This window comes from Cantharellus anzutake, assembly GCF_015039405.1.
Source record: "Cantharellus anzutake strain C23 chromosome Unknown EI90scaffold_28, whole genome shotgun sequence".
Taxonomy (NCBI): Eukaryota; Fungi; Basidiomycota; class Agaricomycetes; order Cantharellales; family Hydnaceae; genus Cantharellus; species Cantharellus anzutake.
In genome coordinates, this window is record NW_024066978.1 from 414,586 (window position 1) to 430,705 (window position 16,120).

Sequence of the window (16,120 nt, forward strand, 5' to 3'; positions counted from 1 at the left end):
TGAGTAGGGCATCAACATCCCAGGGTGCACCTCCCCCAGGGAGTTCCCAGTTCCAGGCATATAGCTGGCTGCTTGATTGATCAGCATGAGCGTTTCCGCATTCCCCCCAGGCGATGGTGTCTTGTCTGGATCTGACTGATTGTTCAAGGTGTGCAGTGTAGCGTCTGAACGCTTCTTGGCTGTTGAACAATTGGACTCTGTCAAGGAGGAGGAGTGGCTGGCAGGCGTCTCCCAGGTTGAGTGATTGACGGCCAAATGCGGCAACAAGCTCGTCAAAGTCTCGAAGGAGGGCTGAATCGTCCCAACAGCTCCCTCCAGTGCTGTGAGAATCAGATCTTCGACGATGGGAGGGGCATCTTGTGCATTCAGGGCTTGCATGCTTTGGGTGGCTGCAGCTTGGGTGTCGACATTCTGGGACATAGTATGATCACAAGATCTCCGATAGATAAATAGAAAGGGCTGTAAATACTGGAAGTAGGCAAGGAAGGTTGTTAGGCGATGGCAGCGATTTCAGACCAAGGCTGAATCGAAGCATTCTGACTCACCGAGGAAGAACGGGCTGGCAATGGCTGGGGAACAGGAGGCATAGGTGAGAGCACCCTTTTAAGTGCGCGGACATTCCTGTTGACATGTTAGGTTTTAGGCTGCACCACAGCTGAGACTGTTCCACTCTGTGCAGCATGCGGCCTGGAACCAAGCAGGCTGTGGTCCATGATGAGGGAGACACCATGAGATAGTCCTCCAATGGTGGTGGGTAATGCAAAAAATGCAGATGCAAGCAAAGATCGACGAAAGAACAGAGAGGTTACAAACAAATAGGGAAGAACTGAAATATGAAAAAGAGAGGCTATCACCAAAGTTGTAAATGGGATCCTACCCATGTAACCGAAGGTCACAATGCCTTCACCCCTAGTAAGACCAAATACTTACAATTGAACAGTCAAACTATTAACGAAAAATAAAAAATCAGAAAAGACAAAAAGACTGAGATAAAAAAAAGCAAAATGGCAGATGAATCAGTGCAAAAGGCTGAGTGAATCAGTAGGTGCAAAGATGGCACATAGGCTGAAGTGCAACAGTAAGCACGATGGCACAAGGGGCCAATGGCATTGAAGCCAAAGGCATGGCAGCAGGATGCGAAGAAAAGAAAGAATATTACATACCAATATGAAAGGGCAGCAAAAACCAACACTAGAAAATACTGAGAGATGATGAGAAAAAACAAACTGAGCATACACAAAAATCAGCATTTGAAAGGGCATAAGTAGGTATGCTGTACACGAGGTCAAGGAGAGTTTCCTGTGTGCAGCAGACCCAAAGGAAACCAGAGTGCTAGAACTAATAATACGGAAATGGTTAGAAATCAGGAAAGCCAATTAATATGCACAAAATCAGAAACAGTTGGAAAAAAGGATATGGAAGCCAACACGAACTGCATCATAAGGTGGTGAAAGGGGAGGGGGTGGGAGACGCAAAACTAGTCAAACTGCAGCAGCAGATATGAGCAAGAGAACAGCAACCTAGAGAGTGTCAGGGATCAGCAACGACCATGGACCCTATGCTGGCTGCGCATATGCACGTGGGAAGTATGCCGGTAATTCCCGTCTACTCCGCTTACCTAAGCCCCGGTGACCCAGATCATCTCTGGCATTGTTCTGGAACATTCTATGATCACGTGATTCTATCGGCAATCCACCTGGTTTCCTTATTGCCGGACTCTACATGTATATAGCTGACCCTACGATGGGGACATCCCTTTCCCCCAGCTTTAATCACAACTAGGTTATTGGAGCATCCTGCGCGAGCATGCACGTCCCCTGACAGAGAGTGGGAGAGGCAGTGGTTCATGAGTGTGAGAGCAGCAAGTTGGCCTTTTACTCACAGATGTGAACAGCTGACAAGGAAGGGGCATTGTGAAAGCCCTGTTACAGTAATTGTCATATCCATCCACAGCCAGCGACTTCCACTGCCTCTGATCTCTCCGGACTATCTCCGCTCCTTCTTCACTAACCTCAGAGCTCCCATATTCTGCAATCACCTCTGCTTCCCTCGATGGTCACCACCCCCTCTTTTCAATATATTACCTATGCCTCCCTAAGTACAGAGCCCCAAAGGCTTCCGGACAGCTCTGACGTCCGCTAGCGCACTCCCACCTCTGCTGGGCAATACACTTGCTTGCCGTGCAAGCCCACCTTTGGGTCTATCCCTCCTTTCCATTTCTGGGTTATCACCTACCATTCTGCTAACCCTGTAACCCGACTTGTCAGTAATATTTAATCGGCTAATGTTTAACTCTGTTAGCTCCGCTCCGCTTGGCCCCACCATTTATGGGCCCGCCCTTGTTGTAACTATATATACTCAACTTGTACATAGGTTACACCTCAGTAATAAAATCGACTAGAGTTGACCCCCTTTTAGTTCTCGTTTGCCAGTAAGTAAATTAGGGCATGGACGTGTAACTCGGCACAGCGCTCCTGGCATAAGTCGCTGAGGCCGAAGCCCTCTGCCATGGAGACATTCCCTCGTCTCAACCTGGTCTCTGACATTAATGGCCTGATTCGTCATGAGCACTCTCATGAAGTCCAGTACATACCCGGTATGGTTCGCTTCATGCATCCACACCAGAAAACCCAGCATAGTTCTTGGGTCCATCAAATGGTCAGGTTTGTGCAGCAACTTGTGAAAGAGGCAAAGGGGGGAGTGCAGTGCTGAGACAGGCACAGCAGGGTCTGATCGAGCAGGAGAAGCATCAAGTCTGATTGGTGCAGTCTTGAACATTAAACAACAATAAGTACACTGTGGTCACATGGGTTAAGGCGAGTAACTCGCCTTAGACCACGTGAGTTCCTTAAAGCATTGCACAATCAAGGAATGACAGAATGCTCACCATCCACAAGGAGCCCTAATGCTCCCCAAGAAAATGGCAAGAGACTCAACGCTCGTTAGCGCAGCATGCCGAACCCTCTAGGATGAGAACCCACCTTGCCGTTGGTCTAGAGGCTCCCCCAGTGCCCAATGTGGTCAGTCAGGTCTAAGAGGTTCTCCTTTGCCACCATGGATAATGGTGTGGATGGCAGTTACACGTTGAGCTATCCTGCATTGGCCTTTCTGTGCCACCTTTTCCATCCGCTCCCCCCTTTCATTGTGCTCCCAGCAACTAGTTGGGCGTCTTTCCTCTCCACCATTTGCTATAACATTGGGTGGTTTCTAAAACACACGGTTTCCATGTGGGCATCTAACAGCTCCCTTTTCATTCATGCGGTTCTCCAAAAGACCAAGAGGCACAAAGGAGTTGGTCTGGCCAACATTCTCAGGTGCAGTTTCCCTGTCCCCATGATACTCCAAAGCATCAAGAGGCATGAAGGCATTTGTCTGGCCAACAATACAAGGAGCTGGCATCTGTTTCTACCACACCCCTATACACTCACCCTCGGAGACAGCTAGGAATTCACTAGAATTCCGATGCTAACCACGCTTTGATTTCTCTATTTGTGCATAATTTCAGATTGTCATGATCTGTGCCCTTGGTGCCCAATTCAGGCAGCCTACACGTTAAATATCCAGAACTCACACACACACACACACACTGTGGGCCAAACAGCTTTACGTGACATGCTGCATCATTGTTGCCACTCAGCACATGATTGTTACGGGAATGGGTTCCGGGGAACCCAACCTGAGCCGTTCGGCTCACTAATGGAGGTGGCTGCATAGCCATCGGAGGGAGAGCAGAATAGGATGGGTGTATGGAAGTACAACCTGTCATATCCCGGAATCCCGACCCCGCGCACTCCCACCACATCACACCTTCCTAACAACTTCACCATCCCCTACACCTTGCCTCCCCACTCTCCAAGTCACCTTCCCTCCTGACTGTCTCAGCTCCGGTCTGGTTGCGGCACACCGAACCTTGGCCACTCCCATCCCGGAACCTCGGTCCCGAGTCGGAACATTCGGAGATCCCGGATTTGCTCCGATATCCTGACGGACCTCCGACATCCCGTGACATGCCCTTAAACCCTTCCTCCACCCATTTCATTTATTTGAGTCACCCAACATCCTTCGGATACGCAACTCCGCTTTCGGAGCTACCCGCATCCTTCGGTGATCTCCCTCACGTTATCACTTATTAGTCATCTCCCATTCTTAGCACGACTACCTTCTTACTACCATTCAGTCGGCTAACCCCCTTTATCCATTTGTCTTCCCCATTCATTTTCCGGCCTCCAACTCCGCCCTCCTTGGCCCGACACCTTGGTTCCCCGTTTTAGATATCGTTCGGAACCTTTCGGTACCTCTCGGTATCATTCGGTACCTTTCGGTGTTTTCCCCATTTTGTCATTTCGGGCTTTGACTAAAGTCCTCCCCATCCTCCTTTAATAAATACACGTAGATTAGAACCTGTAGTTCCTCAGTTCTAATCTCGACTAAAATGCCACCCAAAGTCCCTCTGAGTGATTCCTGTTCCTGTTCTACAAGACACCTCAGACATAAGAAATACAAGGACTAACTGAGACGTAACGGAGGCACAGCGCTCCCTCCGAGTCGCTGAGGCCGCATCCTTCTTAGAGCCTCTTGTACCATCCAGCAGAACTGGGCTCCCTGAGAAGCTTCGGTTCACTACCGGAGCCCTCGGACCCCCCTCTAGTTGAGCCCCGCCTGCATTCGGACTCACGCATTTACCCCCCTCTTCCACTACCTCCGGGGTTTTTAACACAACCTGTGTGTCGGCCAACGGTAACTTGGCGCTCCTGGGAGCATACCGGTAGCGAGTATGATGTGGGCTCCTTGAGGGAGCCACCTGGCTGTCTGCTAACGGGGACTTGGCACTCCTGGGAGCGTGCCGGTAGCGGGTGTGCTGGGAGTGTTTGGCTAGCGGTAACTTGGCGCTCAATGGAGCGTACCGGTAGTGAGGGATACTGGGACTCCCAAAGGGAGTCACCCAGTTGGTGGCTATCGGTGACTTGGCGCTCATGGGAGCATACCGGTAGTGGGAGTTGTTGGGGAAAGCGGGCTGGTGGACCAGTGCACGGTAGTGGGTGACCGTGGGAAGTGGGACCTGCAGGTGCGTGCATCCTGGAGCTGCCTGGACTGTATCCTTCTCCTGAGGAGGTGGGATCGGCTACAGTTCCTGATAGGGAACTTCTGGTAGGATGGGAGTAACCACTCGACCACCCGGTGGACTGGTGGGAGTGGGCAGCAGGAGGTTGGGCATGGGAATGCCCTCCTCGTTGCGGTTTTGTCATGGAGAGGATGAATAGGGAGGTGGACATGGTTCCAGGGTTACAGGTTGAGTTTACAGTGGTGACACAATGGTGAGGATGTTACAATCGCGGTACAAGGTTTGTGGGTTATGTATTTGATAATGAGAAAACATCTCGGCATTTGCCATACATGTCATATGACTTGTATCTATCTAATACAATGGTTGTAATGGCCAAGGGAAGTCCCTTGGAAATCAACAAATCCCCCAGCCAGCACCAAAACCCAGTGGGAAAGCTTGGCATGGGGTTTGACAATGAAATAAAGGTGGAGGGACCAAAGGTTTGAATGTTCAGTCATGGACCATAAGATTCTAGGTCCATTCCTATAACAATGATGCTGAGGACTGTCTCGATTCATGTATAAGTTTTATGTGACATAGGTATGATAGAACTACGAGTCTTATGCATAATACCTGTGTACATCCAAGGTGTTGAGGCACTTAGGGAGACCTTGTAAAGCAGTATAAATGGGCTAATAACAATGGCAAACGTGTAGCAGCGCAGTGAAATCATGAAACATGGTGAGACATTGGAACCGCTGCTTGTTGTCCAACGCGAGGCAATGAGTCTGTCAAATGCAGCAGCATGAAGCAGCTAGCCTGACACTGCTGGGCAGTTAGCAGCCTCCCATCGGTTAGTAGCATTTCTGTCACGTCCATGATGGCGTTTAACACGAGTAGCGAGGTCATAGGAGTGGAGTTTGATCGCCAATTCACGAGCATATTTCGCAACATCTCGGTCAAAGGCCAAGTGCATCAACTTTTTGAGTGCATATATAGCACCTGCTTTTCGATCATCTACAAGTGTGCATCCATCATGGTTGCACAAGGCAATCCAAATGTCGATTTCAGGGTTCCCAAACCGTTTCGAAAATCCCATACTATGATAGAGAGTGATATGGAAGGGTGGTGTGAGGACAACAATAGGACCCTACTAACGAGAATGTCAATTAGACATCATTAGTTGTGCAACTTACTGACATAGAAATATGAATTAAGCCAATGCGTTGTGGCCGTAATTTCCTTTGGAAGGTGGCAAGAGTCACATGAATGCTTGTGGGGGTTTTCCAAAGAAAAACGCGAGTGCAGGACATGTTCGAACATAGGTGAGATGGGCATGTGAGAATCCTCCCTTGTGATGTAGTCTGCTGTCTCTACAAGTACGAGGAGAGACTCTAGAACATCAAGGGAAACGCATTGAAGCAATCCTTGATGCAAACATTTCCTTCGAAGCTAGGAAAATGATCAAGAGGGATCGCAAGTTGGGAAGGGGACTCACTTCGACAATCTTGTCAAACTGTGACAATGGGTCATCTTGGGCCAATATGGATGTGATTTCAGAATTAAAAGTAGCCTCTGTCTCAGTAGGGACTTGAAACAGAGAACACTTTCAACCAAATTCAGATCAAGGAGGAGGATGGAGAGTGATGTCTCACCCATTCATGTTGACCAAGCATAGGGATACCCATTATCCCAATTCGCATACAAAGCGAATTGATCTCCAAGCCGCTTCAATTTGTTCTTTGCATTAAGGGAATAAAGAAGCGTCTTGGCGACAAACCAACTTTCATCGTGGAGGGTATTGATTGGCATCGGGCCATTGGCAGCATAGTCTTGCATTTGTTCCATATTGTATGCAAACTAGAAATGGTTAAAGAAGGATCAAAGGTAACGAAGAACTCACTGGCTGTTGGGTGCGACTCGTGCTGGGCTGGTCCTCGTGTGCATCTTGCTCACTTGCACCCTCATCCTCATGTTGATTGCAGGGACCAAGGAGATGGTCCATTGTCTATGGAATTCTGTTAAATGCTCTCAAAATGGCAATGGACTCATGTTGAGTTTGTCATGGAGGCGTGTGAGCACTTCGTGTAGGTTGTCTACATGATCTGAGTGTTCAACAGCCAGAATCTCCTCAATGTGGTTCATTTGTCCCATAATGTTGACATCATCTTGTCACCCAATGTCTACAGACGTGCCTCTGTCCAGCTCCCAAGCGTCCATCTCTGCAGAAATAGCAGAAGGGGAAGCAAGAGCCAAGGAGAGAGTGAAAGAGGCATGGCGTTGTCTGTTTAGCCAAGGGAGGATGGCTGCACCTGGGGGGAAGATCAGAGGTAATCATGAGGCTATACGCATACCCTAGCTAACTGTGTTTCAAGGTGAAAAAAAGAGCAAGGAAACAATAGAGGACAACAAGGAGAGCCTGATAAGTGCTAAGCATTCATCAATCACAATCGGGCACTGACTATAGTACACAGGGGTCGAAGAAAAGGAAGGCTTCAGTGGGGACTGGTGCCAGGAAAAGGAAGAAAACTAGCAACACCAAGAAGAGGGGCAAGGTGACAACCCAACCCTTGACCACCTGCTTGTTAGACACTGGTCCAGGGTCGGCACCGAAGGTCACCGTTGCGGGCCACTATAGGCCGCGATGGCTGTGATGCCATGAACAAGGCCCGAGGGTAGGGCATTTGGCCTCAGTGACTCTAAAGGAGCGCTGTGCCCCCTAGCTGTCTCTTGGCCCTCATTTCAGACTTACTGGGGTTGCCTTGCTGGGGTCAGGACATAGAAGGTCATGGTCAAATCGATATTAGAGCTAAAGTACTATAATGTATCATACAGGATATATATAGGAGGAAGGAATGAATGGAAGCGGACCCAGGCCGAAGGCCGAAGGGTCCGGAAGCAAAAGGGAACAAGGAGCGGGGTTGGCTGCACAGCAGCTGGCAATGACCAAGGGTCAAAACAAACAATAACAAATAAATAAACGAAGGGGTGTAGGGCCATGATAGCGGTGATGACAATGGTATCGGCGCTGGACTCGGAGTTGGGCTGGAGTCAGGCGCAGGAATGGTAGCAGCCCAGTGAGGGCCAAGTGGGCGGAGTAGGCGATGTCACGGAGTCACGCTAGGTGTGGTGCCTGAGGCGGACTCTGAAGGGATCACTTACACAGGATCAGGGTTATCGGTTGGTATGATGGGAGTGACTGCAGCCCGTCACTGCCACCTGTACTGAAAAGGTGTCACATGGGCAAGGCAACTTTGTTGTGTCCTGACATCTCATATCACAGCTTCCATTGGACCAATCTGGATGAAATTGGTGTTGCTGGAAAGCTGCAAATTAGGAGGATTTATTGGGATGAGGAGTGTTGGGATTGTCCACATTCTTATTCATTTTAGCTTCCCAGCCTGTGGTACATATACTGTACCCGCACGACCAATTACCAGCTGAGGTTCCAAGTGTGACACAAAATAGTCAACCTGTGATGTGTGACAAGCAACTGGAAGAGGTGGCAAGGTTGGTGTGACACCAGCCACAGTGGCGCTGGAAATGTCCAACTGGCAAATCTTCGTGTTGATACATTTTACACCAAAAAAACTACTTCCTTGCAGATGGCTTTTGTTTTCATTGAATTTAATCTGATTTCACACAGCCACTTTGGCGCCAAAAAAAAAATGGTGTGACAAGGATCATTCAACTGGAAGGTCAGTGTGATGCGTGACAACAGTGTCATATCCATACAATCCCGACCTCCGCTCCGGGCTCCTGGAACTCCGAACTCCGACTTCCGGAGCCCTACTTCCCTTCCATCACTTTCTCCTTGCCGACTCCCAAGAGGTTATCCCACCTCCGGCTCGGACACCACCTTCGGTCCGACTCCGGAACATTCCGGGTCCGACCCCAACCTCGACACCTTCCAGACGAGTACGCAAAACCTATGCTCCCGACTCCGGACCTCCGCTCCGGTATCCCGTTCACGGCTCGTCTCCGGAACCTCCGGTCTTAGTTCCGACCTCGGACTTTGACCCCACCTCCGCTTATACCCATTGTATTGGTTAGCTCATTCCATTTAATTACCTTTGCCAATATTCCGGAGTTTAACCTCCGAGTTCGGACTTTCCGGACTTACTCCGGACCTTGCAACTATTGCATTGTCCATTTCAATTCTGCTATTCTCCCTCATTCCTATTTGGGCTGCTGCTTCCTTTCTATTCAGTCAGCTAGCCATTCCCGACTCCCATCCTCCCTCCTTCCTTCTTGGGTCTTGGCCCTTCATTCCTCCTTTGGGAAACACCATTGAGTCAAACACTTGACCCTCGGTGTTGTTCCTCTTTCCATCTCCCTTTGTCTCCTTTTGTCCTACCCTTGTTCCTTTTGATTCCGGACCCCTCCTTATATACAATGTACCTAGTAACTTGTAACCTCAGTCCGAAATCGACTGGAATTCCCCACCAAGAGACTTTCCCTCTGCTAGATCCGAAATTAGGGACCCCTAGGACAACCAGCAATGGCACAGCGCTCCGCCTGAGTCGCTGAGGCCGAGGTCCTTCCATGCTAAGTCTCCGATTCCATTCCGGAGTCGTCCGAATCCGCACGTTCTAACAAACAGCCCACTTACAGCCGGACCGGAAGGTGCATGTGATGCATGACCAGTAATTGGTTATGCGGGTACAGTAGTTGGAGTCTGAGTCTGAAGGTAAACCAAGGGGAAGACAAGTAAATAGGAATGACTCCACAGGTCAAATATAGATTAAGTGAAAAAGATGAGGAGTCCAGAGGGAGAGGAGGGAAGGCAAGGTGGGGGAGAGAACTACCAATGTGCTGAGGGGTTTGTGTTAGAACGGGGCGGGAACAGACGACTCCGGAGTGGAATCGGAGACTTAGCGTGGAGGGACCTTGGCCTCAGCGACTCAAGCGGAGCGCTGTGCCATTGCTGTTTGTCCATTTGGTCCTTAATTTCACAGTAGGTGAGCAGGAAGTCTCTTGGGGGCATTTCAGGTCGATTTCGGACTAAACCAAAATGAGTATGTACAAGCGCCGATATATATAATGGAAGGGGCAAAAGCACAAGGAGGACAAAGGGTAACCGAATCGGGACGAAGACGTCCGAACGGGAACAAAGGGTAGAAGAAGCAGAGAGGTACTGAAGGTCATAAGGCAGGACCTGTGATACATCCGAAAGGAGGTAGGGAGGGCGAGGCCCAGAGGGGCAGGAGGATGAGGGGAAGTGGGGATGATGACTAACTGGCTAGAATAGAAAGAAGCAGTAGTCCAAATAGGGATGAGGGGAAAACGTGAGAAATACATTACAAGCGGCGAGAGGGCCGAAGGTGATCCGTGAAGCTTGGGGGTTGCGGAGCTTACGGAGGTTACGGAGGCGGGGTTGAAAGTCCGAGGGATATTGGCAATGGTGTTTACGTAGTATGAGGTCACCAATGCAATGGACTAAGACCGAGGTGGAGTCAAAGTCCGAGGTGGGGACTATGATGGAGGCTCGGAGTAAGGTACGAGCGGTGTCTGAGTGCGAAGTACGGAACAACGGTGGAAGGTCGTAACTTGGCGGAAGGGTGGCGGAGGAGTAGCAGAGGGAAAGGTAAGGGAGAAGGAGTGGCGGGAAGGAGAGTAGTCAGGTCCGAAGGTGAGTATCGGAGCAGACGGGGGAAGCGTAGGAGGATGGCGAGAGGGGCAGTGTTCGGTCCGAGATGAGTATCGGAGCGGACGGAGATAGGGTCGGGGAGGTAAGGAGGAGGTGTGTTGCCAGGACCGAGGGTGAGTATCGGAATGGCAGCGGTAGGTTATGACTCCGGAGGTGAAGAGGGTGGAGGTCCGGAAGTCGGGTCGGGGTCGGGTATGCACGGATATGACAGTTTGGGTCTGAAGGTAAACAAGTCACAATATGGATTAGGCAAAAAGCCTGAATTACATCTGGGGGTGTGGAGTGAGAGTGTGGGAAACCAACTCAATGGTAGAGTCTGGGCCTGGCTATAAATTGTTGTAGTTTGAGGTGTTGCTTTTCTTTCAATCTTCACTCTATATATAGTCATGTGACTTTGAGGTTGACTTTATCCCATGCATCCTTGTGGGCCTCCAGGTACATCTCCTGACACTAACCAGCAACTTGTACCAACCATCAGAGGGGGTTTGGAGATGAAGTGGGATGGAGAAGATTGATTCCCATACTAGATATACACTGCATATACCCAATTGGAACTAAAATCTGACCAATCCAACAGTGTTAGGGATGGAGAGAGATGGATTGAACAACATAGACATAAAAATAGATGGATGTGCAGCCACACAATCAGGAGAATCCAACAATCTCCGCAATGACTCTCCCAGCCTTGGCATCGTTCGACTCCTCTTGACAGTAGCTTTCCAACAATACCAAATTCATCTGTGTCAGAGAAGACCTGTGGGAACTATGGGAAGAATACTGTGAAAGTGGCCCTGGGAACTAACATGTCTGGGTGGTAACCTGGTCTGGAAAAATATCAAAAAAATACAGAAATGATGGGGGAGGTGAAATGGGCTATGGGGGCCAGGGAACTGTGCATTGGGCTCTTGATGATGTCTGTAAGCTGTGATATTGCAGTGGTTGGGTCCTGCCAGCTTGTCAGAGTCTGGATTGCTGTCAGAGACTGGGAATATTGTCAGAGTCGGGCAGACTGTCAAAAGACGGACTGAAGACGGAATGGGTTTCTGTCTGAGTTGGGGTCGGAGGTGATGCAGAGGTCTGTTGGAGCGCGCGCGCGGATATGCGGGCAGAAATATGCGGCGCGTCCGGAAGCGCTGTTCAAGGTTAGCAGAGTGGGATCGCGGCCTCAGCGACTCAGGTGGAGCGCTGTGCCCTGAGCTTGACATTTGGGGGAGATCCCGTATTTACGGATTGACACTCACAGCGGACTTCAAACAAGACTTGCGGGCGGAGCGGACCTATAGGAGGAGCACGGACTCCACGAGCACGGACTCAGAGGGGGGGAAGCCCCCTTTGCAGAAGGAGAGACTCAGAACAGACAGGGGGGGTACTCTAGTTGATTTCAGACTGAGGTCCCCAAAAGTATTTACAAGGTATATAAATAGGCAAGAGGGAATATAGAAAGGCCGGTCAGTCCGGTGTGGTCCAGTGCGGAGATAAGCGGGGATTGTCAAACTAAATAAGGACAAGAGCCCGGGAACTGGAAAGGAGGAACAGATCACTAAACAATAAGTGGCAAGGGTTATTGATGAATAACTGAATGAGATCAATAACCTAGTGCCAATAAAGAGGGGATCAAATGCCGATATTGGCAGGGAAGCAAACAATAAATGGCACTCGGCAAGGAATGAATGATAAGCTGCCAAGTGACAAATGGCCAGAGGAAAAGCGGAGGTCAGTGCGCGGCGCCGATACAAGTCCGCAAATAAGCGGGGTCGGTGCGGTGCTGACATGTTACAGGAATGGGTTCCGGGGAACCCAACCTGAGCCGTTCGGCTCACTAATGGAGGTGGCTGCGTAGCCATCGGAGGGAGAGCGGAATGGGATGAGTGTCTGGCAGTGTAACCTGTGGGTTGGCCAACGGTAACTTGGCGCTCCTGGGAGCGTACCGGTAGCGAGTATGACATGGGCTCCTTGAGGGAGCCACCTGGCTGTCTGCTAACGGGGACTTGGCGCTCCTGGGAGCGTGCCGGTAGCGGGTGTGCTGGGAGCAGTTGGCTAGCGGTGACTTGGCGCTCAATGGAGCGTACCGGTAGCATGGGATACTGGGACTCCCAAAGGGAGTCACCCAGTTGGTGGCTATCGGTGACTTGGCGCTCATGGGAGCGTACCGGTAGCGGGGGTTGTTGGGGAAAGCGGGCTGGTGGACCAGTGCACGGTAGTGAGTGACCATGGGAAGTGGGACCCGTGGGTGCGGGGCCAGACATTCTGGAGCTGCCTGGACTATATCCCTCTCCTAAGGAGGTGGGATAGGCTACAGTTCCTGATAGGGAACTTCTGGTTGGATGGGAGTGACCACTCAACCACCCGGTGGACTGGTGGGAGCGGGCAGCAGGAGGTTGGGCGTGGGAATGCCCTCCTCGCTGCGGTTTTGTCATGGAGAGGAGGAATAGGGAGGTGGACATGGTTCCAGGGTTACAGGTTGAGTTTACAGTGGTGGCACAATGGTGAGGATGTTACAATCGCGGTACAAGGTTTTTGGGTTATGTATTTGATAATGAGAAAACAATTCCGGCAACTGCCTTACATGTCATATGACTCATAACTATCTAATATAAATATTACAATGGTCAAGGGAAATCCCTTGAAACTCAACAAATCCCCCAGCCAGCACCAAAACCCAGTGGGAAAGCTTGGCATGGGGTTTGACAGCGAAATAAGGTGATGGAATCCCAAAGTCTGCTTGCCTATAGTCACGGACCATAAGATTCTAGATCCGTTTCTATAACATGACACAAGTCCGCGAACAGAAGTTGATCTGCCAGCACTGTCACACAAGGACAGCATGAAGGCCAACAGAGGTACAGAGGGGAGTGGGAGTGTTGACCTGACCAGAGGTGTCAAGGGCAACCAGAAGTGGCCAGAAGGTGCAGAGATGGGCAGAGGGTGCGGAGTGGGCAGAGGGTGCGGAGTGGACGGAAGCGGGGCATGGCTGTGACCACATAGCGGGAAGCGATGAGTGTGGTTCAGATGGAGACAAGGCAGGCGTGACTGAATGCCGGGAGCACCAAGGGCTCAGGAACTGGAGGTAAGGTCGGAATACCGGCAGGGTCTAGGTTCTGATTCTTGGCCAAGTCTCACGCAGTAAGGCAGGGGGCCAGACATGGGGTTGGGGGCTGGTTAGGATGGGTTTCGGGTCGGCGGATTTGCCTATCGGCATTGGTTCGCCGCTGACGGAGCCCCGGGATTTGTCGGTCATGACACAGCTCATCCCTCCTACAATGCAGGTGAGTGGGATGATTAAGATAGAGATCACCACTGTAGGGCTTCATCTTGCTGTTAGAACGGGGCTGATACAGACGACTCCGGAGTGGAATCGGAGACTTAGCGTGGAGGGACCTTGGCCTCAGCGACTCAAGCGGAGCGCTGTGCCATTGCTGTTTGTCCATTTGGTCCTTAATTTCACAGTAGGTGAGCAGGAAGTCTCTAGGGGGCATTTCAGGTCGATTTCGGACTGAGGTTACAAGTTACTAGGTACATTGTATATAAGGAGGGGTCCGGAATCAAAAGGAACAAGGGTAGGACAAAAGGAGACAAAGGGAGATGGAAAGAGGAACAACACCGAGGGTCAAGTGTTTGACTCAATGGTGTTTCCCAAAGGAGGAATGAAGGGCCAGGGCCCAAGGAGGAAGGAAGGAGGTTGGGAGTGGGGAATGGCTAGCTGACTGAATAGAAAGGAAGCAGCAGCCCAAATAGGAATGAGGGAGAATAGCGGAATTGAAATGGAGCAATGCAATAGTTGCAAGGTCCGGAGTAAGTCCGGAAAGTCCGAACTCGGAGGTTAAACTCCGGAATATTGGCAAACATAATTAAATGGAATGAGCTAACCAATACAATGGGTATAAGCGGAGGTGGGGTCAAAGTCCGAGGTCGGAGCTAAGACCGGAGGTTCCGGAGACAGAGACACGAACGGGATTCCAGAGTGGAGGTCCGGAGTCGGGAGCATAGGTTTTGCGTACTCGTCTGGAAGGTGTCGAGGTTGGGGTCAGACCCGGAATGTTCCGGAGTCGGACTGAAGGTGTCCGAGCCGGAGGTGGGATAACCTCTTGGGAGTCAGCAAGGAGAAAGTGATGGAAGGGAAGTAGGGCTCCGGAAGTCGGAGTTCGGAGTTCCAGGAGCCCGGAGCGGAGGTCGGGATTGTATGGATATGACACTTGCATGCCAATCCTTCTCTGTTTGTGCATTGTGCTTTGTTGTGTCTTCCAAGGAGAGAAGAGTGGTGGGCACTACCACATCAGGCAGCATCCCAGTCAGCTCCATACATCAGGTCCTATCAGCTCCTCTCCAGCTGGCACAGCCACCCATACATCAGCTCCAATCAGCTCCCCTCAAGCTGATCAGTGACCATGGATCAGCTGGTCAGCTGCACAGCCACCCATATAAAAGAAATTCCCACAACCCATAAAAGGAAAGAAATCAGCTGTCCCATACATCAGCAATAGTATGATACTACTGGGCTGTCAAATATGCAGAAGTTCCATCACAAGTGGTGTTCCTGAAAGCCCCATCATGAATGTAGCAGCATCACAAAGGGGGTACATCTTTACTGGGTGCTTTGGACAGTTATGGATTTCATCAACAATAAGGAGGGTTGGCTTCAATTGGAATATGGTCTGTTTAACATATGACTCATAACCAGGTGCCTTTCCTGGAGCGTCACAGATTCAATCATTGTGAGATGCTTTTGCTGTGACACTCTTAGTCCTAGAGTACAATTGTTGGTACTCTGAGTCATAGGTCTGAAGAACATGTGAGAAGGGTCCAACTTGATGCAATTCACTTGTGAACTCACAGAGTCTGCCATGATGATGATGTGGTGTTCCAATGAGAGTTTTAACTTGCTCCAAATCCCACCTTCCCCCCAGAATGATTTCTGGGTCTCTTTGGTGTACACCATAACATCCACCATTCCTGACAGGAACCACATGTAAGCTTCCCTCAGCCAGTTCTCGACAAGAGAGACAGAACAAACAATGACATGAGGTCCAACTGGAATCATCCTCTCACCAAGATATGAAAAAGTCAAATTTTGAGTTATATACCAAAGATTGTGCCCTTTGAGGGCAATGCTCCAGCTCTTTGTCTTGAGATCTGGTCATCAGGGAAATGAATGCCAACGCTTGCCTATGGATGGGAATGAATCAACAGAAAGAGACTTACCCAGTTTTTACGACCCCCATCACATTGGCTACAAGGATACAAGATTTCCATCCAGGGGTGGGAGTAAACAGCATGTGGCACATGCTGTAAATACCATCTAGTTGTTGTTCTTGAAGGGTCAAGGGAACAATGTTCCCAGCCTTCCTCCTATTACTATTCTGTTGGAATTGGGGGTCCCATGATGTGTAGCACTGCATTTTGTCGCATTCAGTGGCCAAGAAACCTAG

General features: G+C 50.2%; 2 protein-coding genes across 2 annotated transcripts; both read right to left on the reverse strand.

The window, feature by feature from the left end:
- Window positions 1–3,207: 3,207 nt before the first annotated feature.
- Window positions 3,208–3,999, reverse strand: EI90DRAFT_3016894 (uncharacterized protein; the record flags this gene model as incomplete). The annotated part of the gene is made up of 3 exons (XM_039057042.1): window positions 3,208–3,372; window positions 3,429–3,440; window positions 3,808–3,999. 3 exons carry the CDS (start codon window positions 3,997–3,999, stop codon window positions 3,208–3,210), a joined length of 369 nt encoding a protein of 122 aa, XP_038915345.1.
- Window positions 4,000–5,637: 1,638 nt separating this feature from the next.
- Window positions 5,638–7,052, reverse strand: EI90DRAFT_3060919 (uncharacterized protein; the record flags this gene model as incomplete). Its single annotated transcript, XM_039060526.1, is given in 6 exon segments — window positions 5,638–6,195; window positions 6,233–6,235; window positions 6,246–6,496; window positions 6,543–6,649; window positions 6,769–6,904; window positions 6,948–7,052. The coding sequence occupies 6 exon segments, from the start codon at window positions 7,047–7,049 to the stop codon at window positions 5,859–5,861; spliced, it is 936 nt and encodes a 311-aa protein (XP_038915346.1). The 3' UTR covers window positions 5,638–5,858.
- Between the last annotated feature and the right edge of the window lie 9,068 nt (window positions 7,053–16,120).